Source organism: Aythya marila (genome assembly GCF_965140915.1).
Source record: "Aythya marila genome assembly, chromosome: 1".
Taxonomy (NCBI): domain Eukaryota; kingdom Metazoa; phylum Chordata; class Aves; order Anseriformes; family Anatidae; genus Aythya; species Aythya marila.
In genome coordinates this window covers 21,708,843-21,734,528 of record NC_139042.1, presented here as the reverse complement: position 1 = coordinate 21,734,528, position 25,686 = coordinate 21,708,843, and the positions used below count along the sequence as shown (strand labels likewise).

The 25,686-nt window shown below is 41.3% G+C and overlaps 1 protein-coding gene across 1 annotated transcript in view; it reads left to right on the top strand.

The window, feature by feature from the left end:
* Positions 1-25,686, top strand: part of FLT3 (fms related receptor tyrosine kinase 3) — a 41,281-nt gene that overhangs the window by 8,609 nt on the left and 6,986 nt on the right. The window contains exons 2-16 of the mRNA XM_082752712.1: positions 1,275-1,399; positions 3,351-3,553; positions 4,361-4,476; positions 6,651-6,768; positions 7,690-7,841; positions 8,419-8,558; positions 8,641-8,794; positions 13,579-13,744; positions 17,254-17,360; positions 18,933-19,044; positions 20,546-20,724; positions 22,487-22,599; positions 22,698-22,830; positions 22,920-23,024; positions 24,027-24,137. Of these exons, the coding sequence (XP_082608838.1) occupies positions 1,275-1,399; positions 3,351-3,553; positions 4,361-4,476; positions 6,651-6,768; positions 7,690-7,841; positions 8,419-8,558; positions 8,641-8,794; positions 13,579-13,744; positions 17,254-17,360; positions 18,933-19,044; positions 20,546-20,724; positions 22,487-22,599; positions 22,698-22,830; positions 22,920-23,024; positions 24,027-24,137 (2,034 nt within the window). The remainder of the gene's footprint in view (positions 1-1,274; positions 1,400-3,350; positions 3,554-4,360; positions 4,477-6,650; positions 6,769-7,689; positions 7,842-8,418; positions 8,559-8,640; positions 8,795-13,578; positions 13,745-17,253; positions 17,361-18,932; positions 19,045-20,545; positions 20,725-22,486; positions 22,600-22,697; positions 22,831-22,919; positions 23,025-24,026; positions 24,138-25,686) is intronic.

Genomic DNA, 25,686 nt, shown 5'->3' with positions numbered 1-25,686 from the left:
AGGACAGGGAGTGCAGTTTTCTGCCGGGCATAGGCTGCTTTCCATCATCCTCCAGTGGGAGGGCTGGAAACCTGGCTTGCAGAGGTGTGTGTATGGTGGGGAATCAGTATGCTTGGTGTAGATATGTTCAAGAGCTTTGTGATTTGTTTATTTTTATCTTCCTTTCAGCCCTGCACCTTGCTCTAAGCCCAACCATCTCAGGAGCTGAGGAAACAAACAAAATAAAATAAAATGAGAATAAAACAAAACAAAACCAAGACCCGAGGACATAAATCTCCCAAGTCATCAGCAGAGAGATGTTATTTTGTGATTCACTGCTTATTTGTACTGTTAAGGGCTGGCTTTAGGGACCGGTGGGAATCAGACACATTTCACCCAGCAGTCCTACTTCTGTTTTTCTTTTCTTTTGTTTTGTGCAGCAATGGGGCTGTCATTACTCTATCACTCCTTTAAGGCTAAATAGTGAGATTTCAAGCTGCAGACCCGGGAGAAAGGCTCATATGAAGCATTGCAGACAGATCATGCTGTTGAGGCACTAGAAACTTTTCCATGCTGCCCCAGCTGGGAGCTGCCCACGGTCTGCAGGCTCCTGAGTTGATACAGAGCCATTGGGATAAGGCAGGAAAAAACCGTGGTCCTTCCTTCTCCCCCTGCCTTCAATTTCTGCATCTTCTTTCCTCAAAAGTGTGAATTCTAGGCTTGTTTGCTTCCTGGAGAGGCAAGTGTGACTCAAGGGAAGATGCATCGACCCTGTCCCTCCCTCACAAGTTTCTGGGATGCAGAACTAAACCAGGAAGGCTCAGGAGGGTCTCCAGTGAGTTTGACAGATGAAATACAGTCCTGAAGAGAAGGAAAAAGGAAAGACCAGAACTTGGGTCCTTGGGTGAGCTGATGGCAGGCTCTAAAAGCAGATGGAGAGCTTCATTTTGCCATTGCCCTGGGCAGGCACAAGGAGTGTTTGGAGAATGTCTCTGACCTGACCTTCCCAATGGGCAGGAGGGAGAAAATATTCTACAATATTTGGAGACATACTTCTAAAGTGCGATGTATCAGTACTTTTGAAAGGTTTTCTGAATCGCTTTTTCACTCAGTTTTGATGCACAAAGGCAGAGTTTGCAAATACATGATATATCTGTGTATTTCTTCTGCCTTTTAATAAAAAAGATGCAATCTTTCTACAGTTTTGCTGCATTTTATTTTTATTTTTATTAAAATGGTTATCCCTGGCAGAAAGATAGACAGGATTACATTTGTTTCCTATTTCTGTTTTACAGTTCTTGTTATGACAGCAATAACTTTCACTTCTTCAATGAATCAAAATATATCTGAGATTACGTGTGTATTTATCAGCCAGAAGGATGAAGATTCAAGAACACCAAAGTCATCAGTATCTTCTAAGGTAATCTAACAGAGAACAAGTTGCTTATAAAATATTCCTGTCCATTCCAGAAATACCTTCCCAGAAGCTTACAACACCCTAACCCTTTAGCCTGTGGGGATGTCACAGTCAAAATAAAGAGAGTTAGGAAAAAAAATGCTACAGAAAGTTAAAGGGAAATACATATCACAATTCATTCTTTGAAACTGTAAATAGGTAAGTATAATTTTTCTCTAAAACCAAGTCGTTAACTGCTGCCTTGAAGCTATCTCTCATCAGCTTGCCTGAATACTGCTGGAAATCAATTTAAAAAGCTACGTGCCCTCATGGGATAAATGGTCTGTGGGGATTGGCAAGGCCATGATGTGAAGCAATGATCACACACAGCCATAGCTGAACACCAACACGTGTGCCTCAGCTGCTAGGACTGGTGTGGAAGCTGAACCCTCTCCCACCACCAAAGCCCATAAATCCTTATCTGGTCTAATCCTTGCCTGAGAGCCCAAAGCTAGGTAGGGAATCAAATATGGAATCTTTTCCTTCTTTCCTGCCTCCAAGTTTTCTGCCTCCAAGTTTCTAAATGGCAGGAGGTCAGTAAGAGATGGTGTGCTACTAAGTTATAAAGAAGCTGAGAGCTACGATTAAAGTATTTCCTGAGGATTCTTGTTTCAAGACAGGTTTGTGAAATCTTTTTTATTCCTGGAAAAAAAAAATCAATAATTCAGATAGGTGAGAAGCAGACTAACAAGTGAAAGGTGTCAACACCTGTCCCCCAAACTGTAGTGGTTGTCTTTTAAATGTAAGAGTCTGATGTAGTCTCTCCTATCACAGCCAGATAACATCTTTTGGCTTTCTCTGGTCTCAATAATATTTCAGTCATTTTAGATGAAATCCCTTCTATTACAGGTATGGTGCTTCATGCAGTATTTCATCAGCTTTCATGATCTTGATCATATAAAGCACTTTCCCACTTTCCAACCACGAAATTCCTAATGTGTCGTTTCTATTTAGTACACCAGCCAAAGCTGTGCTGTCCTTGTATCTGAGGAGGCAGAATATGGCTGTTATCTCTAGATACTTCTCAGATCAAGAAAAGGGAAAACGAAGGAGCAAGGAATGAGCATAACCACATCATTTCCACCTCCCACTCACTGCCCAGGGTGCCTGGCCAAGCACAGCATGTGGCAGAGGAGGCAGCAAACCCTGTCTTCATTGGATAAACTTCACCTGACACAGTAATGGAGACATTTTAGGGCTACTGTTCATGTGGAGCTATTTAATTGCCACCTTTTGCTGCAGCTAAGCTTAGGGACTCATTAATCCACCATCAGTTTGCTGCATGCCTGTAGAACATTTTCCTTCTGGCTGCAGCTCTCCTTTGGATGTAGACAATGGTGAGGAAATGGAAGGTGTGAAGGTACCCAGCCCAAACCTTCTCTGCCCAGTAAAGCCCACAAGGAGCTGAGGAGCAGTCTAGTCAGATGCTGTGATGACAAGCAGTGGAATGCTAAAGAAAAAAAATATATATTTATCTAGTCCTGCCTTTGCACTGAGGTCTCAAACAGAAAGATGTTATTATAGTTCTTCTCTGTCTTCCTATGGTTCTACATGAAAGGAAGCAAAAATGAGAGTAAAGAATAACCACTAAGGGAAATTATCATGTTTCTGGCTGAAGTTGTTCTGTGATGTCTGTCTAGAGAGCAGAATTAACTAAAGCAACAGGGATCCTATCATGTTCCCTTGTGCAGTAGAATTTAACATATTTATGGATGTTTGACACTTGAAAAGAAAATGAAAGTATGTTGAAGGTGTTACTTTTGTGTAATTTCTATTCATATTTGGCAATTAGGAGGCATTATTAATTTATGAAAGCTTTTTCCAGAAGAACACCCTTTTAAAATATTTGAATATGAAAAAGCAAATAAAGCTAATTGCTACCAAATACATAACAATCTGTTCTCTCACATTGCAGATTTCTAATATTTTGGAAGATCTCGGGTGCTATTTGAATTCTCAAGGAACAGAGAACATCTATGCACCAACTAAAAATGTGGAAGTCGATGTGTTTGAAGATATTGAGTTAAGAGTGATAATGAACATTTCAGAGATCATTTCATGCCTTTGGTTCTTTAAAGAGAGCCAAGCTTGTAAACCTTCATTGGACTCGGAGAACAGGTAAGTCAAGGGATGTTCTGGATCAAAGAATATATGAGGGATCATTTCTTTCAGGATGCAAATGGAATGTTTTCTGTGTGACTTTTCTTGTGTATAATAATAATTTCATGTTATGCATTTTTTTAATCTTCTCATCTTTCTTAAATGTTGTCACCAGTCAGCATGCTGCTGAGTGTTGATGTGTACACAGCATATGTACTTAAGAATCTTAAACTCAGAATCATTAGAAATAAATTCAGTCTTTTAATTTGTATAGCATCATGCATGGAGGTCTCCAGGAACTTTCTGACACTGATCAGTTTGAGGTTTGCAGTGTTCATGTGAGGAAAAGGTTTTGATTTTATAGTTAAAGCAACTGAGGCATGGAGAGGTCTGTGATTTGTTAAGGTCACGGTGCAGACCAGGAACAGTGCCAGCACCAGCTTCTCAATTTTTACAGCCAAACTGGGGGTGGAAACCGAGCCCAGGTTATTGCCTCCCATTGCAGGACATGTGGGATGGGATTGTAGGTAAAGCATTTCCCTGTGGACTTCCACAGCTGTCCTAAGCTCAGGAAGCTCATCCTTCCCAATGCTCAACGTTAGGTATGTGCTTGGGTACCTGTGGCTGTGAGGCCCTATGTCCTTCATGTGTAGGAAGATTCATGAAAACACTTCAGGTCACAGGGTGCTGTGTAAATAATGAGCTCTAGCATCTCTGAATAGTTTTTATACACAAAGTACAGAGCTAATGAACCAGATGCTTTTATTGTGTCTGCTGCCTATTACCTTCCACATAATAAATACAACTTTATTTTCTCTTTTACAGATATGTTACTTCTTTGGCTTTTTCCCAAATAAGAGAAACACAGGCTGGAAAATACACTCTCTCGGTCATAAGTAAAAACAGCAATTACACCATAATTGTTCCTGTTTTCATCCGCAGTAAGTATGGCTCAGATGAAAGGAGTCGCTCCATCAGTAGGTCCAAGGGGAGAGGCTCAAGTTCACCTAAAACAGTGACCTCCCACTTTTCTTCGTGAAGCATCTCTCTTTCCCAAACACTTCTTGTCACCTGTTGAGCCCCACGCTGTGTGCCAGTTTTCTCACATGCTGCGTTTCAAGAGCCCTCCTAGATATGCACAGGACTCAGAGTTGTCTTCAGAGGCTGAAGTCAAAACCACAGACTGTGTTGCCACATGCGAGCCAGCTTTCACTAGTCAATAAAACATGCAAATGAACAAATAAAGATGTAAATGTGCACCAGCCCTCTTCTCCCCTTCGAGAGATTTCCTCCTGTGCCAAAAGGGACAGACCAAGAGTGGCTTTTGTGTACTCCCAAAGCTCGCGGGCTGGACTTGTTTACTTGTGTCTTAACCTATTCATTCTCCGATGGCTCCAGGGTAAAACACAGCAGTGCTGCAGCTGCTCACACATGGTTGCATGAGAAGCTGGCATTGCAGCTGCTGAGCTCAGCAAGTCATGGCAGAGCACATACACGAGGTGCAACTTCTTGAAAGGCTCACAGGGGGAGCAGATTTGGGTGAATTGCCTCAAGGACCATGCAGGGGATATCCCTGGGGAGAAGGCAACTACTGCAACCAAGTTCAATTTTCCATTTATAAGTAGGGCTGTCCAAGAAGTATTTTTTTTTAATGACCTATGTTGACATGGTTTTTTAACAGAAGGAAAATAACATTATTTTGTCTGCAAAGGGCCAAATTTATATATAAATTTTGAAAATTTTATAGAAGAGTCAAAGGAAAAAAAAATCAATCCAAAGAGCTAAAAGTCTGGCAAAGTTGATAGGACCAAGCCCTTCTAGAGACAGATTTAACAAGAAGCATTATTACTTGATTTAAAAACAAAACAAAACAAAACAAAACAAAACAAAACTGTGACTAATCACAACTTAATCAACATTTTTAACCCTTCATTATTTGTTTTTGTTGTATTTCTTCTGATGGACTCTTTTCTCCCTCAAGTTTCAGAAGTGACACCTCCAATTTCTCCTTATTTAATTTAAAGACCTATTGCATGTCCCAATTATAATTCTAACAGCTTCATTGAGGGGGCAGGCTATTAAATATTTGATTAAAATTTACCTTCACTTCCATAGTAATAGGCTTTAGAGGTTAAAAAATGTTATTACTTGTGCAAGCAAGAGCAGTTCAAAACAGCCTCGATAAAGATCTTCTCCATATCAATTACTTGGGTTGTCTTCTCTGTTCTTGTGGATCTAATGTCATAATTACATCTCATAAAATCCTTCAGGCAAGTTGTGAACCCTTCAACTGAGATGTGGATCTCTATAGGTGAAAAAAAGCCTTCTAGGCTCAGCTTGTAAGAGAGAAATGAACAAGGAAAGTAAAAAGGCAAAATATTAGTTTCATTTTATCATGTTGTTTTGCTGGAAACGAAAGAATGACTCTAAAGAAAATGTTAGTCTTTCGTGTGGAAGTTTTAATTTCATTGTAAGATGAGATAAAACTTGGCATTTGTCCTTTTGAGTCAAATCTTAAAGAGTTTTAATGCATTGATTTTTTATACTTAGACCAAGTCTGAGCCTGACAGGTTCAGGGGACTGGAGCTGCCTGGAAACTTTCCCTCTAGGTTCCAGATGTGCAGTGGAGGAGGCTGCGGGTGGTCAGAAGTCATCACCCCCCCAATGGTCCTCCATTGTATGTCTGACCTGATGGAGCAACACTCGACAATCCTATCTGGAGCAGAGACTTTGTAGTCCCAACAGCTGTTCCACAAAAGGCCAGGGGCTTGGGATGTGATTTTGGAAGGCGTCTGTGCTCCTGTCCTGTGAGGTGAATAGCAGCCACAGCAAGTTAACACCTCGGTATCAGCCTCAGGATCATCCTCTGGTGTGTAGAAGCAGGTTTTTGATAGCAGGGACACTGTGCATTTAGCAATCAAGACTGAAAAGCTTGTGAGACCAACCCTTGATATCCTCAGGGTAGAATCATTTTATTTTCCCTTAGCACTGAAAGCTCGCGAAGCAAACTACAATCCTGTGACTTCATGTGCTGTGAAAAGAGCAAAGCACTGTCTGTTTAAAAAAAAAAAAAAAAAAAGTCAGCATTTTTAAACATTCACATTATTTTTAACAGATAAACCAGGCAAACCCTATTTCAAGAGGAGTGGAAAACTGGATGCTATAGAGTGCATATCGGAGAGCTACCCCCCGCCATCTGTGCAGTGGACGTTTTGCAAAACACCCGACAGGAGGTACAGCATATGTTTATACACATACTGAACCTCTAGGCTGGAAGTTTACCATCTTCTGACAAGAAGGGCAGAGACTTTGTATTGTTTAGTGTTCCTGGCAGGTTGGTTGGATTATTGAAGAAGAGCTTTAGGGTCAGCATGTTTGCAGGAGAACGCAGTGGGCTCTGCTGGTTTGCACATCCATGTGTCTGCATGACTCACTCTTGGAGCGTTGCAGCACATTTTTCTTAGAAATGTTGGCTGTTGTGCTCTTTTGGAAACTTCCAGCTGTTGGCCTGGAAATGCTGTTCCAGATTCTGGTATTCTGATGTCACCAAAAGAGATCAGAAATATCTCCTTTCCCTCTAGCTTTTCACATTTTTTGGAAGCGTGTTCACAATGAAGCTGGGGAGATGTTATAAGGAATCATATTTTTCCTATCTAAATGATTTTTCCCATTCTATTAACATATACGATTGATTCTATTAACTGTGGGAATGTGTTCAAATAAGCTCAAAGGAAACAGCCCTCAGTGTGTTTTGTGCAATGGCCATAGGCAATGCCTTGCTCTGCTGTGTGGCAGTTTGGGATCTGGGTTTCATAAAGGTTACTGGATTTGCAGCAACTCCTGCCAGCAGGAATTCAGAGATGTGGTGTGAAAGCCCAACCTCTATCATTTCACTTTTGCCCAGATTTTAGTCATAGAATTACCTGTTTATGCACCAGTTTGAGCATATTCAGGTCATTTCAGCTCATTTTTCTGCCTAGACTGTGACATTTTTATTTTCTTATCTTTGCCTTTCTTAGTTCCTTTTTATTCTGCCATGTAAGATCCAGTTTTCCCACTATTGTTTGCATATTCTCATGGTGTGGAGATTTATCAGATTTATTCTCTTGAGGTTAACCAAATGAGTCAATGAATAATTGTGCTTTTAATTGCAGTTGCCTTAATAAAATGCATGAAGGAAATAGAGGAGAAGATGGCATACAGAAGGCACAACATGAATTAAGTCAGAGAGGACTATTCCAAAGTTATATATGGTGCTGTGCAGCTAATGACCTGGGCAGAGAATGCACCAGCCTGTTTACTATAGGTAACTACCCTCTAGAGTATATTCATGCGTGAGCTGGACCCTGCCACTGGAGCTCATCCGAGTACAGTTTCTGGACTCAGCTATTTGTTCATAACCACTGGAACAAATCTAACAATGCCTGTGATTGCTCTGGGTTGTGTTTAACCCGAAATTCTAACAGCTATCTGTGGTCTCTGTAAAAAATGTCTTGCCCTTCTGTGCTTTCTAAACAGCTATCATTCATTTCTGCATGCTTTTAGGACTGTCGCAGCGAAATGTACTTCAAAACATTCTTAAAATGTATAAATTTTGTTTTGTTTATCTGTTGTTTTTAAATAAAGCTGACTTGAACTAAACTCTGTGCTAAACTGTGCCCTAACATAGCTTGTAGATTATGACAAACATTTGGGTAGAGACATCTAAATCCATCAAATTTACTGATTTCATGGTTAATGAGTAATTTCCTCAAATTTTAATTGTCATTACAATATAATAATGGATGTCTGTAAAGTATTAGAAGAACAATTATTGATTTAAATGAGCATTGTTCTAGGCAGCGTGACAGCTGTTATTTCAGTGCCTATGTTTTGCTTTGTAGATTTAAATGAAAGACAAGCAGCACCTCTACCTGAATTACTCCTCAAAGTCGGGGAACCATTGCTGATCAGATGCAGAGCTCTTTACCGTAACTATAAATTCAGAATAAATTTGTCTTTTGAAAACAAAAAAGTGCAGCAGGTAAGAAAAAAGGGGACTTTTAAAAAATGGGTAATACTGGGCACTATCAACGGCATAATTGGAAATCTCTGTTGAACACCAGGATCGTAGGTTTGATGGGTTAGATTATCTGACAGACCACTCGGCTATCCGGATCCAGTACGTGTTTGCTTCAGCAGCAGAACGAGGCGACAGTGGACGTTATACCTGCTCCTCTACAGTGCATCCAAATCAAACTGCTCTGGTTACAGTTTTAGGTAATTCCATCCCTGGCGTTAATTCTGTCCCTTGGCTGGTTGCTTTGCTTTGTTTTCTATATGGCAGATCTTTGCTCGCAGGTGTGCAGCATGTGTTTGTAGTGATTTCTCAGGAAAAATCCTGTCTGCACTTACTGGCAGCCTAGGAAAGCCAAGAGATTAGTCTGAACTGAGTCATGCAGGTACCTGAAAATAATGAACTTTTTTTTTTTTTTAATATATATTGCTTTCCAAATAATTCCCATTAAATTAGGATTAAAGTGCTTTTAGAGGTGAAATGAACTGGCACTGTTTGGAGGTCTAGCCCACACGATTGTTTCAGTGTTATTTCTCAAAGCACAGGCTGGGATTTGGCTCGTGTTATTGTAGGTGACTCCCAGCCAGCACGACACAAAGCCACAACAGCTTTGGGGACACAAAGCAACAGGGAGCCATGCCTTGATGTTCCTGGGCAGGGGAACCCCTATGCCATCAACTCAGATGTAGGCATCTGCAGAGCAGATACAAAAAATTGGAGGTAAAGCCCTGCAGAAAACACCATTTCTGGAGCTGGCCAAGAATATAAAATGCATGACCTGCCCCATGTTTAGCTCTTAGTGCTCTGTGTATTAGCCTGGCCAGAGTCTGGAATGACCAGTGGCTGGTCTCAACTGCTGTGAGGCAGAAATGTCTTGCTGTGGTTCCACCATGGGCTTTGGGATGTTGTAGTCATCACCTTGGTCTTCTCCTCAGCACATCCTCCCACTACATCTCCCTATAACACACATAGGGAACCCCCACCCAACCTATGAGCACGGTCTCTTCAGGCACTCATTGCTGTAGTACAGAAAAAGAAAAGGAAAAGGAAAAGGAAAAGGAAAAGGAAAAGGAAAAGGAAAAGAAAAAGGAAAAGGAAAAGGAAAAGAAAAAGAAAAAGGAAAAGGAAAAGGAAAAGGAAAAGGAAAAGGAAAAGGAAAATAAAAAGAAAAAGAAAAAGAAAAAGAAAAAGAAAAAGAAAAAGAAAAAGAAAAAGAAAAAGAAAAAGAAAAAGAAAAAGAAAAAGAAAAAGAAAAAGAAAAAAAGAAAAAGAAAAAGAAAACAACACAGAAAATCTATATCAGGTCTGATCTGGGTCCACTGGGAAGCAATCAAACAAATGCAAGGCTCTTGGTGGTGGGCTTTCTCACCCAAAATGCAGGGCAAAAGAGAGAGGACCTTTGCTTCATCTTATGGCAAGGGAGTGACTGACAAGTGGCCATTTGAACTTGCCAATAATTTAGGGAAAAGGAAACCTGGGGAAAAATTTTAGCTCCGTAACCTGTGGAACTGGTAGCAGAATGAAATCTTTTGCATGAATTGTGAATGTAAGCACAGAGATCCCATGAACAGCTCGTGATGACAGACCTGGCAAACTGCCATGCAGGAATGCTGCCGCAGCCATGATGGATAGGATGGAAAACCTGAAGCTACAGAGACAACTTCTGCAGTGTTACTGGCTGGTCTACCTGTCTTCTATTTTCCAGGTACTGAAACGAATCATCCTCCTAGCACCAAGCTACACAAGGTCTGAAAATTCAGAAAATCTAATGCATACCAAAGGAAACATCATCCTACTTAGGCAACATGTCCATTTAAAAGCCAGCAGCCTTACAGCTAGCCCAGAACAGCCTCAGCAGCAAAGCTTGATTTGGTGGAAATAATTTGGTGGAAATAATATGCTAAATAGGAATAGAACTGGAAATAAGGAAAAAAAAAAAAAAAAAAGCTGTAGACATGCTGCTGAAGTATGTATTGGGATACATTTTCTGATGGACATGCATGGAGCTGGGATGTCCAGCCCCAGGGACAAGGCTTTCTGAAGCAGCGACCATGGGGCTGACTTTAGATGCAGTTGCTCTCAGAGTGGACAACACCTAAGCCGGGGATGGTAGGAAGTGAGAACACTTACCCCCGTCTCTTCAGAAATGAGTTTTCCTGTGCAATATCCTCTTTTCAGCTTCTGCCTACTTCTGAGCAGGAAGTTCTGTAAGGGTTTACAGGAACTGAGCATGATACCTGGGCATGTTTTTTTAGACATAGCTTCTTAGTAAACAGAAAAGTAGGGGTGAGGGTGCAGTGTAGAGGTAGGGTGAGACCTTCTTTCTTAGTGCACACTTCAGAAATACTGGCTTCTTGGGTCCCTTAACTTTCAGGTCTGAGTAAGCATCATATTGACCAGGGATATTTGAGTTACTCTCCATGGAAGGTTGTCTTTCAGAGTAATGCCATTTTTAACTGAATTGTTGTTTTCATTGCATTATTGACTGGGGTACATCAAACTGTGGTAGTTGTACTCTCTTTAATCCCCTTAGGCCAACAAAACCTCTGGGGACTCCTTTGCTTTTCTGATGAAGAAATCTTTTTGTTTAATTTTGTGGTGAATTAAAGTGGGGGGCTGTTGCCATACCTTCCTGTCAGCTGTGTTTCTCTCTCCAAGGTTATATAGGATGCTTCTGATCCACCAAAACTTTTAGCCTAATTTATTAATGGCAACCATTGCTGGTGTGGATCTGTGCTATCACTTGAGGTTCAATTCCAACAGTGATATATATAGCAACTTCATTCTGATGTCCATGTCACAGAGTAGCAATCTCAGAAATGATCAGCATCCTACCTTTAAACCATTGCTGTTCCTGAGTCAGTACCCATAGCTACACCGAGAATGGTCATGATGTAACTTTACCAAGCAAAAGCCTGATTTCTTTGGGATACTCTGCATTGCCTGGGGAGCTTGGCTAGCATGACTACACTGGCAGGTGGTCTTCTATGCTCTAATAACCTCTTGCAGCAAGACAGCTCTGGTTTGCTCTTTGCTGCTTGATAATTCACCAACTTATCTCATCTTGTGCAGTTGGTCAGATCAAGCAGGGATGTTTAGGTCACTTTAAAGCATAACAGTGATTATGCCAACAACTGCAGCTGCAAGGCTCTTTGTTTCTGCAGGCCTTATGTTCAATCTCCACCGGTGTTGAATAAATAATTATTAGCACTGTGCAATCTAGATTCAGGAATATGCAAGCTATTTTCCAACACATTAGGTTTAAAGCAAACAAATAAACAAATAAACTAAATACAGAAACATGGAAACTTTGGTTCCAGTCTCAAGAATTTCAGCTCACCTCTCTGTTATTACTAAATAATGTTCACTATTTCTTTGGCAGAAATATGTTTAAACATGCCCAAAAAATGGTGAGCCAAGGGAAAAAAAAAAAAAAAAAAAAAAAAAAAAAAAAAAAAAAAACACTACATTTTCTGAGTTCTTTTCCAAAGAAATGTCATGCCCTGCTCCAAGATCCCTGTGTGCACTCTGGAGAAAGCCTTTACTCTTGGCCAGCTGTGCTGTTAACAGCACACGTACTGATGACCTTGTACTTGGAAAGATGAGGTCCAAAAGAGCATTGAAAAGACAAAGGTCCAATCTATAAAGCAAGTAAGCCCTTAATATTAAAAAGGAGGAGAACAGTCATGAAAGGAATTGCTTCTTGTTTTAAAATACTGATATTTTTGTGGTTTGCATGGGAGTTTCCAGATTGCATTTTTTAAACCAGTGAAGTTAGACACAAAATGCGCCAAACACAATATAGTGTTGCAACCAAAAGAAAAACACTCCAAAGAGAAATCTCAGCCCAGTCATATTGCTACAGTGAAGGTTTTTTGTGTTTTGTTTTGTTTTGTTTTGTTTTGTTTTGTTTTTCTCACCACATGCCTGATTAAACACTGTCACAAGTTTCCTAGAGGTTCTAGCATCTGCTTCCTTGAAGACACCCAAACTCAACTGGATATGGCTCCTCATCTAGTTGGACCTGCCTTGAGCAGGAGCTGGACTAGACATCTCCAGAGGTCACTTCCAACATGTATGATTCTGTTATTTTTTTGGAGCTGATCCTTAACTCTGCTGATGCCTTGATGGACCATGTCCTCCTACAAGTGTAGTTCAGTCTCTTTGGTTGGGATTCATTTCACCTCATGAGACATCTAGCCCCAGGAATGATTCACGTTCTTCCAGCTGCCAGTGGCATGAGGAAGGTATTTCCAAAGAGCATTTCAGTCCATCTTTGTTATCTTTTATATCACTATAGGATATATCTGGACATGCCTATCTTATTCCACTGAGGTCCAAACAGGTAGCTTAGGTGGGTCACTGAACCTCAGACAGGTCCACTAGGTGAAACCAGTCCCACCCTAGCAGGGAAAGTAGCAGCAGCACAGGGTTCACCCACACCTTCAGGACGCTTTTTCACATTCCTGTTGTCTTTCATCAAATACTTCTAATGAGACGGAGAAACAAATGAGCAGCTGTAAGGCTGATCTGCAAAATCGTTAGCTCATTTCAGGGAAGGAGGAAGAATGAATATCAACATCTGATTAGGCTGGTGTTATTTTTTTTCCCTGTTAGATGTAGCTGTTAACACCCATAAAACACACATAAAACAAAACAAAAAACTCATGGAGTTGGTCCGGTGGTTCTGTAGGGTGGGTGGGGAAAAAGTGTCAGAGGGTTTTGGAAGTGCTCTGGTCTGACAGAAAACACAGCTCTAGCAGATATCACACAGACCCAGATCAGTTGTCTGGAGCTGAACAGAGACATCATTGCAATACTATTTTTGAAGCACTATCTTTTGATTAAAAGGATGCCTTTTGTGAAGTAACATGGTGCTTTTTGTGTGTGTGTGTGATAACCAAAATGAAAAACACACAGATGTCAAAATTCATTCATTAAGCAATCCAGCCTCTTTATCACAATATCAATACTCTCTCTTTTTCAGAAAAGGGATTTATAAATATAACTGACTCTAGAGAAGATTTTGAAATTGGTGAAGAAGACTTTTGCTTCGAAGTTAACTTTACAGCATATCCACCAGTTAGATGCATGTGGCTATTTTCCCAAAAAATGTTTCCATGTAAGCAAAGTTACAGTGCAGATGGACGCAGGTACTGGAATATTTTGTTATAATTCCAAACCTTTCCTCTTAGTGTCTCATTTGAACAGCTTGTTTTCCATATTTCATACTCTCTGTATTTTTTAATATGTGGATGAGCCAGGTGATAAAGACATGTTAACAAAAGCTACTCAAACATTAGTTTGGCTTTCAGCAGCAGTTTGTGTAGATAGCTTATAGTATCACTATATTCTCCACTTCAGAATAACCCCTTTTGTAAGTTATGCATCCAGCAACCCTTTAGGTTATATGAAATTTGCCATTCCCATTCTCTTTGATATAATTACTCAATTACAGCTCCTCTGCAGTTTTCACACTGGATCTCATGTTCCCCTTTTGTCATCCTGTTCTTGATGATGTTCCCAGTATCTTTGCTATTGCTCAAACCAAACCCAGGGCCCTGTAGTTTCCCAGGCTTAGATCTATTTGGCTCTGTCTGTGCCACAGAAACATACCGTTCTGCTAATTACCCAGGTCATGTATTCTTTCGCTGTTGCAAAACATGTTTTGAATAAACCTGTTAGTTATCTACCTTTTCTGTTATTTCCTAAAATGAAGTTCTGGCATGAGTCCTGTTTAAGGCTAATGTTTTCTCCATTCCCTAGGCTTTCTAAATTCTTGATAACATTATCTAATTTCCTTCAGAGTTTCTTTCAGAGTAGTCCCATGGCTTTCAAGGTAACAGCTCTTATTCACCTTAGTGAAAAAAAAAGCCAAGCTGCTCTTGTGAAGTTTTATCTTTAACATGAAGCAAGAGCTAGGCAGGAGTTAATGTGCCCACACTGATTTCTTCTCATATTCTTAAAATCTCTCATCATCTTCTTAAACCTGTGTTATAGCTTTGATTGCACTTCTTAAGCTTTCTTTTCATAGTATTTTAGTACACTTGATTTTATCCACTAGCTTGTTGAGTCGTCTTTGCAACAGTCTGGCCTTTTCATCCGCATCAGATGGAGTATTGAAGTCAGACCTCTGCATGCTTCAGAGACAGCTCAGTTCAGATCAGTAAATTGTCATCTCCTGGCAATGGCCACAGGAACTCTGTCCCTGCTGATAAAGTGAGGGCTGTCATCAAACTTTGATAGTGCTGGGTGGGTGCTGGTGACTAATCTGCATGCCTGATGTGGGCTCGGCAGGTCTGTTCTTTGTGGTCAAGACTGATTTTGGAAATGAGGTCTCCTGGGACCACCACGAGCAGTTGCTCATCCTTGCCTGATAATGCCAAGTTTATTTGCTTTGCAGTTGTCATAGACTGTCTCCTCACTGCTGGTAAGAGCAGGAGTCAGTTTTGCTCGGACAATTGGGCAGCTGGTGTGAATTCAATACAGATAAGAAGAAGGTGCTAGGGACTGGGCCAAGAATAACAATGTTGAGAGCTCTTGACACAGCTTAGGTAACCCCATTAATCAGTAAGGTGCAGCTGTCCTGGAATGTGTGAGTCACTTCGGATAGCTTCTGCAGCCCAGAGGAGACGATCCCCTCCTGCTGGACAGGGGAGAGCCCCACCACTGTCCCAGAGCTTGAATGGGAAGGGACAAATGTTTAATTTAGCTTAGTTTTCCACAGAAACAGCAAGGGGGAGTGGAGTGAAGGGATTGTGCCTACAAGCTGTAGTACTGCAGATGCAAACATGATTTTAAAGCATATTTCTCAAAACAACACAAAAAAGGTCAACACAAACCTTATTCTATCTTTGCATATTTTAGTTCACTTCTGTGTAATCCTATCTCCCAACACTTCTACTTTATTCCTTTCATATCCTTTTTCATTTCCTGTTTTTCCATTTTTTGATTTCTGCCATTTCCTTATCAAACTGTTCCTCCTAAAGATCATAATAACTTTTATTAATTAACTCTGCCCTCCTCTTTGGCTTTTGATTTCAAGTTTCAGTGATTCATCATTCCTGTCAGTGCTCTTCTGTGTTTTCAGAGATTGTTTCAAAATTTCCATTTAATATTTGCTTTTGTTGTCTCTGTGTTTTATAACACTGCAGAATTTCACTTCCCTCCTAAGATCAAATGAGTTTTCATATACAGAATGATCTCTGGTAAATTTATATTATTTATCTCACATCCTCTTACATTTTCAGGTACCTAAGGCATTCTTTTTTAAAGATTTTCTCATTATTTCATGAGAAATGAAATGCCTAGGTTTTCAAAAGCAGCAAGTGATTTGTGGTTTCCGTTTCCTTTGGCATCTATTTTGAGGCAACATAAAAGGCATCTTTTTTATTTATTTTATTTTTTATTTTTTTTAAATCCCTGATTTCAGGGACATCTTTAAGGTCATTTCAGATGAAGACACTCAAAAGTGAGTAACTTGATACTGAGATGCTTAGTCAGAAGGCAAAATTCCCAGTGGCTTCTATGTGATTTTTCTTGATTTTTAATTGCATGGTGATACTTGGTGTCTTAGTTCATTTATAAGTATCTTGCTTAAACATCCTGGTTTTAATTCTCTAGATTTCTTCCAAGCTCATTATTGCTTTCTGTTATTTTGCAATTGCTAGTATGGACTGTCCTTTTTTCTGTCTATTTAAAACTCCCTGATATGACTGCTTGCATTTCATACTAAAATTGAGTGGATGTCTGCTACTCAGTTTTTGTTAGCATTCAGCCAAAATGTGTGCATGTAAAATGTCAACAACTAAAGCTAAAATGAATTTTTCTTAAGTGCTCTTCTAGTGTTGAACTGCAAATCTCCCATTTAAGTCTGACAACTATCCTGACCTAGCCAAAAGTACAGAAATTGTATGCCAGCTTTGTAAAGATGATATATTCCCTTCCTTCTGTCTATTCCTGGCTCAACAGGTCAGTCCTGCATCAGTCTTCAAGTCCTCTGCAATCCCCTTTTCCATCATCACAAGCAGGGTTAGAGTCTTGCCTTATTTCCATCCTTTGGGCCAAAGGAATAGGGGCTGGTAGAAGGCTGCCCTTCCTCCTGCAGAACTGTCTTGATGGTTGGTGCTTTGTCTCAATGACATTGAGCTTCTGATGATGATCTCTTTTCTGAGTTCCATCAGACCTTCCGATCTGGAGAGGTTTCTCTTGCATGATCCTACTATCTCATTGTTATTTCCTAATACTTTTGTTCGTACCAACCAGAAATAAACATTGGAATCCTTCAGAGAGTAGACAGTTTGACCACAGTAAACCACAATCCTTTGCTGGTCTTAACATCTGAGCCAGAATGCGTTATATACCCTGTCTTCCAATGGGTTGGTAACAAAATCACAACCCTACAGCCCATATGCACTCCACAAACTATTGAAAGTTACAGAAAAACTGCAGGATGAAATCAATACTGTTGGGGAAAAAAAAATCCTCTTATTAAGACAGTTACATTTTGTCTGATTAATGTTTAATAAAATAATTTAGTCTGGATTAATCATTAGAAGATACTGAATTGTTTCAAACATATATATGAGTCCTAACTACATCTAAAATATTTTGTTTTTAATACTTTCTTTTGTCTTTTTCCTTCCTTTTCTTTGCTCCACAGCATTTCATCAAAGTTCTGCAACCATCAGCACCAGTCTGGCATATATATATTTTATGCTGAAAATGATGATACAGTCATGACAAAAAGATTCACTTTGTATGTGAGAAGTAAGTGAGAAAACAATCCCTGTAAAGATGTGGCTAAATCTGGGAGGGATAATCTTGATTTCTTACTTAAGATTTTGCTATTGATGTAAATGGAGCTTATTTGCTGTTTTCCCCTTTCATCGTGTCATACAGAAGAGGAGATATAATTGAATATTCATTTTCTCCATCCATTTGGGGCTCAGGAGGCTTAAATTCCAGAGTGATCTCTGACTAGATATTGAATTAAACTGTCTTTGATTTTCCAAGGAAATCAATACACTTGAGTATCTGACTATGCATTTGAATATCTGATTTCACCAACTGCTAGGCTCCTTCCTAACATCTCTTATTTAGGCACTTTGATTTAAATGCTTTTACCTTTAATAATGAAGTCTCATGTTCTCTGTAACAGCTATCTGGGAGCATTTTTGACCTCCTGTACACCTCAGCAGAGTGCAGCAAGATAGCCTAAGTCCTAATTAAATGAGTACAACTGGACCACTGGGAATGTCCCTACAATTAAAATAGTAAGGAGTGACTCCCAGCAAGAAATGTCCAGCTGCCACACAGGGCTGGTGAGAGGACATCCAGTGTGGGGCTGGTTCAGTCCCAGCCTTGGCTCTATAGCAGATGGAAGGCCTGCCCTCTATCTCCGACCAACACAAGTAATACAACCCACAAATACATCCTTCTCCAGACCCCGCGCCTGGATTTCTTTAACGCTGTGTTGTGTGAAGAGAATCACATTTTTGCCTTGTGTCCTTCCATTTTTAGCAAAAAAGATATGGAAATGAGGTGGGGAATACCAAGGAAGTCTCCGCTTATCAAACTGGAGGAGGAAGTTGTTAGTTTTTTTTCTCCTCCTCATAGTTTACCATCAACAGGGGGAACAGAGTAAAAAAGAACTTAGTCATATACTGAAGGAATTAACACTTCTAAAGAAAACCACAAGGCCTAGAAGCCCTGTTAAATACAGTGGCTGCACTCTAACTCCACGGAGCCAGAATATGTGTGACTACTGTAGCGACACAGTGACAGGAAACACACCCGTTAGGTGGTAGCTTTCTGTGGTCTGTGTCTTTTTATTTTTTTTTTTCCTGATGCTATTTGTGAGCTAGTGCAGTTCGTCTGGGGGCTGTCTGGTGTGCAACATATCTGTGTGGGCTACCCCTGCCCGTGGGCTTGGCTGGTGCTCTCCGTTGTCTCTGCACTGCCACGTGGCTATGGCATCTGCCTGTTGCTTCAGGTACATGAGCAGCCAAGTGAGCCAAGCAACCAGGCTGAATCCTTGCTGTCAGGCAGAAAAGCAGAAGTCAAGACTTCCAATTTTGGCCCTTTCACTGTTTTGGTCTGGCCGTACCCATACAGAGAAGTGGCTGCTCCCCTCAACTCACCCACAGCCCCAAGGTGTGGGACATGGAGGAAGGAGGAGAGCTGAGGCCTGCAGCCAGCTCCCACAGTGGCACGCAGGTGGGTTTTTTGGCACCCACAGAGGCAGCTCGTGGTCTGGCTAGGTGTAGAGTTACCATGTAAACACAAAGGTTTTGGCCACCGAAGTGTTGACAGAAATTGTCTTGTGTCACCTTGTTGCAGGAAAGCCTGAAGTAACAATGCAGTTATTGTTCAAGCAGATCTCGTGCGTCGCTGACAGCTACCCGGCCTCATCCTGGGTTTGGAGAAACTGTCCTGATCTGAACTCATCCAAGTAAATAGTTTTATCTCTTTTTGACTCCTTGTGAAGACCATATCTGAGCTATCCTTGATTATATGAAGACTGGCCTGCACAAACTGAGTGCAAAATGCACTTGTGACCATTTGGAAAATGGTATCTTGTGGCCCAATCCAGGGGAACAGGAATCACCAAAACTAGGAAGAGTTATCAATATTTTTGTTGGCATCAAAATAAATCTGGAAAGATGTGTATCTCAGGCTCTTTACACTCAAGTAACACACCTAGGTTTATATCTACAGTTAGGTAGGTAGAAAGTCCAATCTAAGTTTTTCTCTTTGCCTGTCAAAGTTGTGGGCCATTCAGGAAATGCATTGCTTAATATGGGCTCAATTAATTGGTTAAGCTTTGGTTAATATAGCTGTTACAATGACCCAAAGGCACTAAAGTCAGTGAGAATGTTTCCAGTAAAGTCAGGGAGAATGTTTCCATTTCCTCTAATTATGCAGGGCAATGAGTCAGGCCCCAAAATTTCATGAGAAGCTGAGACCGCTTTATGAATTCTGCAGCTTTTATTTTAGAAATGCCAAAAAAATAATAATCCCACAGCTGTAGAAGAGCACCAGGTCAAATTATCATTTGGAAGATTATGGATAAAGCTCTGAGTATTTCAAATAGATATGAAAAAGATATCTAAACAATTTTCTTATCCGTACCTCTGAGAAGGCTTCCTAACATCAGTGTGTTTGTGCAGAAACTGAAGAGTGAAGAAAACATCCAGCTAGCAAGTTTCAATTTCTCCTTAAAACAGCTTTCTGGAAAAGGAAATGCTGTGATTATTTCTTTTCTGGAAACTTCCACACGTACAAGCTAATGCTATGTGCAGTGCTGAATGAATTTTAATTTATTTACTCACCTACTAATTTATTTATGTGGACAGTAAGTTAAGCAGTAAGTTGATGAAAGATAGAAAAGCAAAAAGTCAAATTTATCTCTGTGTGGGCTTCCTTTCCCTAGCGTACAACATTCTGTATTTCTACATATGAGGTCTGAAATAAGCCACTCATGTAGGGTGGATGTTTTGCATCTTAGGCCTTATGTGAGAGAAACTTTATGGCCGAGATCACATCCCTGCAATGGAAGGAGTCAGAACTTTTACTCTGGGTTTGTGCTGTATTTATTGTTTTAGTAGCAGCTCATTTGAAGCTGCTCAGTGACTGAAATGATGAGGTAAAGGTAAAAGCAGTGGAAATGGTTGCAGTAGGGGGCTGGACACTGGTAGAAAGTGAGAGTGAGCTTGGGGTGGGAGGTAGAGAGCCTATTTCATCCCCTGCCTGCCCTGCCATGTCTGTATATGACACTGGCAGCTACTCTGAAGCCTCTCCCTAACAGTGACAAATAAAAAAAAACAACTCGTCTATCTTTTGCTTCCTCCCTTCCAACACAGATGTAAGGCCTGTTTTGAAACATCTCACCTTCTCCCCTGGGAAATGCCAATGTGAGCCAAAGATCAGAATTGGTCTCCTTTGTTTTCCAGCTGCACGGAAAAAATCACTGAGGGGATCCAGAGCTTCTTGCCAGAGAGGAGATCCCTTGGGTCATGGATTTCAAGCAGTATTTTAGATGTGAAGGAGACAGCAACAACCTTCTCTGTTGAGTGCTGTGCAAGCAATTCAGTCGGCTCAGCCTGCGAAAAGAGCTTCATTAACCTGTCAGGTACCATTAATCAGCGTTTTATTACAGGTTTTCTCAGCTTAATTAAAGCTGGCATGGTAGAATTAGTGGCTTTATTTATTTATTTATTTATTTATCTAAATGACTGGCCATGCAATGGCACTACAGGTAAAACACAAGCACTGTGTGCATGCAGTGTGGGGAGCATTGAGTGGATAGGGGACACGTGTCTCTTCCCTAGTTCCAAAGCAGGGGCTTCCTTCACTAAAATGGGCAAAAATATCACAAAAATAGTGTAGGATGGAGCTGTGGCAATACAGGGTCTGATTTTATATTTCCTCTTCATAATCCCCACCTGGAACCTGGAAGCATCAGTTTGGGGAAGAATTGAAGCAGCTGTGGTAGCTGGTGGCAGGTATTGGCTCCAGAGGTCACTGCAGAGCTGCCAGCAGTGCTCACAGGAGCTCTCTTTACTATCAGACCCACACAAGGGACAGACCCCTGGTCTGGGAACCGCTGTGTGGTCTCTCTTCTTGTAGGGGTCATGATAAAGTTTTTCCTTGTCAAGCAAGAAATTTGCTGTGGGTATTTACCAATGCACTTAATATTTGGTACTCCATATACATCCTGTAGGGCAAAATATTTCCATCCCAGGAAGCATGCTGTGGTTCCTGGGAAGTGTTTTGAAGTACCCAGATACTTGTAGTATGAAGCTTTCTCCTGGAAAGAGTCCAGTGGAGGGCAACAAAGATGATATGGGACCTGAAGCATCTTCCCTGTGAAGAAAGACTGAGAGACCTGGGTCTGTTCAGCCTTGAGAAGAGAAGACTGAAATATTAACATTTACAAATGTCTTAAGTGTGGGAGACAGAGGAATTTGGCCAACCTCTCTTCAGTGATTTGTGGGGACAGGACAAGGGGCAGTGGCCACAAGATGGAGCCCAGGAAGTTCCGCACCAACATGCGAAATAATTTCTTCTCTGTGAGGGTGACGGAGCACTGGGACAGCCTGCCCAGGGAGGTTGTGGAGTCTCCTTCTCTGGAGATATTCAAGGCCTGTCTGGACACCTACCTGTGCAGCCTGCTCTAGGGAACCTGTTTTGGCAGGGGGGTTGGTCCCAATGATCTCTGGAGGTCCCTTCCAACCCCTACAATTCTGTGATTCTGTGATTTCCTTCATCACGGACAAACGAGCTGTTTGCTGCTCTTGACTACAGCTGACAAAAGCTGTGATTGCTAATAGAGTTTGAGCATTTATGTTGAAATTGCAGTAAAAAGTAAACATAATTCTTTTGCTCTTAGAAATTATCAGAATATGAGGACACACCTCATGTAGCATTTCCTCACCCAGAAGCACTTTATTGATTGGTCTTGGCTGTGTAAGAAGTTCCTTGATGCACAGCAGAACAATTTCTGTAGCAGGTTTTGTGCAGTCCATCCACTGATTCTGGTGCTTTGGTGTCTATCTACATTGCTTGGGGGAAGATGCAGGGAGAGAGGAGGAAAGATCAGAAGAGGAATTGATTACTCCTGTTTATGCTCACCAAGTCCAATCAATTGAAGATGCCAACACCTCAGTGCCCTGAGATTTATTAATTCGTGTAACTTTTTTTTTTTTTTTAATGAAAACAGCTGTCAAAATTACCCAGCACTGAACCTCCCATTGCACACCCCACGCAGAGGAGGCTAAGATGTGAAACAGCTCCAAATTGCAACATCAACAAAGCTGCCACCAACTCTCCCTGTACCTTCATCTATAAGCCCAAGCTCTAATTCAGTGGGTAGTAACATGTCTCTTTTAAAGTTGCAGGAGCAGTTTCTTCCCCACCGGACAACACTGCATTCTATGTCTTTGCTGGATTTATCTTCCTATTGATCTTTTTTTTGTCTCTACTCATTTGTCATAAATACAAAAAGGTAAAAGCAAACATAAGCACCTGTCCCTTCTTCTTTTGTTCATACCAGCCTTTTTCTTCTCCTCTAAGCCTTTTTCCACTTCTTTTCTTCTTCCAAAGCAATTTAGATATGAAGGCCAGTTGCAAATGATACAGATGATTGGATCATTGGATAACGAGTATACCTACATTGACTTCCGTGAATTTGAATACGATCTCAAATGGGAATTTCCCAGGGAAAATTTGGAATTTGGTGAGCAGTCCACAAGGCAAACCACAACACTGGAGCAGCAGCCTGTGCTGTACTGGCCACAAATAATATTGGCATATTATGTCTTGCAGGACAGGTGCTTGGATCTGGGGCTTTTGGGAAAGTGGTGAATGCAACAGCTTATGGAATTAGCAAGGCAGGAGACTCAGTCCAGGTTGCAGTCAAAATGCTAAAAGGTACGACAACCTCTGGGAGCTTTTTGCAAGCAGTGGTATATTCTAGTGACCCCAAAGCAGAAAAAGTGACAGAAATCCCTTTAAATGCAGACTTTTAGTAGTTAGACCTCACAGATGCTTAGTTCTAAAACACTTTTATAATACTTTCCAAATCATGTTTTGGTTTTGAAAGTTATTGCTGAAGTGCCTTCTTCCTGCAGAGTGCTGCATTTTGTCCTAAGTGCCAGAGAAGATCGGTGTTGTGTGGGGAAGGATGGAGCTGCTCTGCTCCAAAGATGATGAATGCAAATTCATAGCATAATTTAGCCTGCCAGTTACATTGGTGACTCTGGAAATTTGGGTGTGAGGTCCGTTTCTCTTGTAGCACTGCTGAGTTGTTGCACGCTCCTTGCCTCCAGTGTCTGAGCTAGCTTGTTTGTGAAGCTTCCAGCACATCTTCCTGCTCTTGAAGGGTGGCACAAAACAATTTCCTTCTGTCCTTCCTTATGGGTCAGGCTTCATAAAGCTCTAATCCTCCTTGCTGCTTCGCTCTGGCTTCTCTCCCAGCTGCCTTCACCTCCCAGAAGAGCAGTGTCCAGACGTGAGCCTCCCCGGCAGCAAGCAGAGCAGGAGGGCTGGAGCTCCACGTCAGCAGCTGCACCCTGCTCACCTGCGTGCCTGCACAGACCCTTCCTCCCAGCTCATCATCCCCTGTTTGCTCACGTGCATCAGCTTTGTACTTCCTTGGTCTGCTGCTTGGCAGTTTTCTTTATGGAAGTCCATCTGGATCGTTTTGGTTCGTGTCTCCAATTCACTGACACCACAAGGGGTGAATGCTTGCTGAAAAGCAAGCCAAAGGCTAGTATTGAAGCACAGGATGGCCTGCTTAGCTACATCATACATTTTTTCAGAATGTTCCCAAATGTGCCATCAGTCATTTGAAATGAAGATTTGAATGCGACAAAGCATCACAACCATTTCGTGTTGTTTTGATGAGGTTTCCAAATGTGTGTACTTTTTCAGAAAAGTCTGACACTTCAGAAAAAGATGCTCTGATGTCTGAGCTGAAAATGATGACTCACATTGGAAGCCATGAAAATATTGTGAACCTACTAGGAGCTTGCACTGTGTCAGGTAACTTGCACTTGTGGAAAGGCACCAATTATAACAAGCAGCCTAACAAGGACTCCTGAACAGAAATATTAAAAATTGATCATTGGTAGCAGTGGTAAATCATCAAGCCATAATTAGCTGCCTATTATTCCTCAGGCTGCTCTTTCCCTCCTTGCCCCTGAGTCCTGACTTTGTTTTCCCTTCCCCAACCAAATTTTCTACTCTGTGTGGCCCCAAAATAAAATAAAGATGAACTGAAAGCAAAGTTAAGGGCTTGCATGTGTACAGAAATGTGTTCTTTCTAACTGTACTTTCATGAAGTGATACAATAGCCCTTCTATAGAAGAGGTTTTCTTGTAACAGCAGTGATGGCACCAATATGGGCCAGTTTATTCAGAGAAAAGGAAAAACGTGTCTGTTGTGAGGGACTTACTGTAAAAATAAACTGAGGATGGAAAGAACTAAGCAAAGATGGACTAAGTAGCAAGACTTTATCACTAATTAATTATTGTGTGACTATTACTGAGGATATTGCTGTCCCAAGAAGTCCCACTCTGGCCAGTTCAGTGGTCAACAGGAGTGGGTGAAAAAGGGCCGAGGACCAAATCACCTCAGGGAAAGGGCAGGATTTTACCCAGTGTTTGCTCATATAATTAATTGTAACACCTGCCCGTGAAAAATACCGATGGATTTTCTACCACAGATATGTAGTAAGTTGAAAGGATCAGAGATAACAGTTAACCCTTTTTACCCCAGTTCACATCAATGGCAACACAGTCATGCAAAGGCATTCGAGACATATGAAGAAAGCAGACAAATAGATCACTGCCAATGGCTTTAGTTGATTTGAAGCTCTACAGCAGATTTCCAGGCAGTGGCAGACACTGTCTTCAGGAGTGCCCTGCAAGATGTGGCAGTGCAGACAGGAGAGCTGCAGGGAAGACCTGCTTCATCTGGCAGGACAGGGGAAGGAAAAATTGCAGCAGCGTACAAATGCAGCATTTGGAAGCCTTTACCAGGCTCCCCAGACTTTTGCAGTCTTCCCCTGAGTGATACTGTAGTGTTTTTTTGTTTGTGTGGCCTCCCTTGCTTGACAGAAAGTCCTGGTAGAAAAGTCCACAAGTTCATAGTTGGTCTTTCTGCACCAGAAATGGTGATGCCAGTGTAAGACTGCAGGAGAGTGGGGTGACCACTCCAAGCAATCCATGGGATGTTCAACCTCCTCCAGCAACCTTCCTATGGCTTTACTCTAGGCCTGCCTGGGACAGAGATTTAAGGTGTTTTTCCTTTCTTTGCAGATAAATGAAAGGCCATAAATCAATTCATGCTATCAAGACAAGGAGTAGAGAGTCACATTTGCTTGAGCCATTTAGACAGTATGTTGCATCTTTATAGCTTGTGCTCCCCAACCCAGTCAGTGCCTTTGTTGTAGGGAAAGGTCCCCATGCCTTTGCAGGGATTTGCCATTCTCACTGGGAGATGCACCACCAGGAAATTCAGCTACGTACATTATCCAAAGGGGCTTTCCACCAGCCTACCTACAGATACAGTTGATCTGCCTGGGAAGGGG